Here is a 648-nt window from a genome sequence, read left to right as displayed (position 1 = left end):
CTTACTAAATTACATCCATGTACATGGACCAGACATGCGATGTTTGCTAAAATTTCCTTTTTTTAGAAAATCGCAACGTTACATCATAATGTCAGCTGCTAATTCTGCGAGCTGTTCCCTCTCTCGCAGCTGCGCTCCTCGTAACGATGGCAGACACACCGGAGCTGATGGACGAGGACGAGCCCTTCTTCAGTAACCTGGACATCTTACTCTTCTCTCTCATCGCTGGCCTGCTCGTCTACTGGCTCGTATTCCGCAAAAAAGTCGAGCCCATCCCGGAGTTTAAAAAACTAGAGTCTGTGTAAGTCCCTCAAAACCGGTCCTGTATCGCTTCTCATGAATGAGGTGTAAAATTGGAAAAACATTCACTTTTTAGCTTTTTTTTCATTGTGTGATGTGTGAATCAAACTGTGCATAAATTGCTGGGTCATTGCAATTTATTGTATTGTAATTGTTTTGTCTAAATCGACTGTACTGAGAATTTTAATTTAAGTTCTAACGCGTACACCATGATAGTATGTGTTGTTGCACCAAATAATTTATGCGAAAGACAGTGCGTTCAGACTGTACTTTTTATTATAATTTTTAATCGCTGTCACTCTCACAATAATTAGGGATGCACGATATATCGGCCACCATATCGGTATC

At 40.6% G+C, this 648-nt stretch overlaps 1 protein-coding gene across 2 annotated transcripts in view; it reads left to right on the top strand.

The window, feature by feature from the left end:
* The window catches only part of LOC107598574 (NADPH--cytochrome P450 reductase-like), a 35,435-nt gene that overhangs the window by 2,842 nt on the left and 31,945 nt on the right, over positions 1–648 (top strand). For both annotated transcript variants that reach the window (XM_016289951.1, XM_016289950.1), the window contains exon 2: positions 130–301. In XM_016289951.1, the coding sequence (XP_016145437.1) occupies positions 147–301 (155 nt within the window). In that variant the 5' untranslated portion in view covers positions 130–146. The remainder of the gene's footprint in view (positions 1–129; positions 302–648) is intronic.

The sequence above is a fragment of the Sinocyclocheilus grahami genome, unplaced genomic scaffold (genome assembly GCF_001515645.1).
Source record: "Sinocyclocheilus grahami isolate Dianchi unplaced genomic scaffold, SAMN03320097.WGS_v1.1 scaffold253.1, whole genome shotgun sequence".
Taxonomy (NCBI): Eukaryota; Metazoa; Chordata; class Actinopteri; order Cypriniformes; family Cyprinidae; genus Sinocyclocheilus; species Sinocyclocheilus grahami.
The sequence above is the reverse complement of the archived record's forward strand: the minus strand, read 5'-3'. Positions and strand labels throughout refer to the sequence as shown.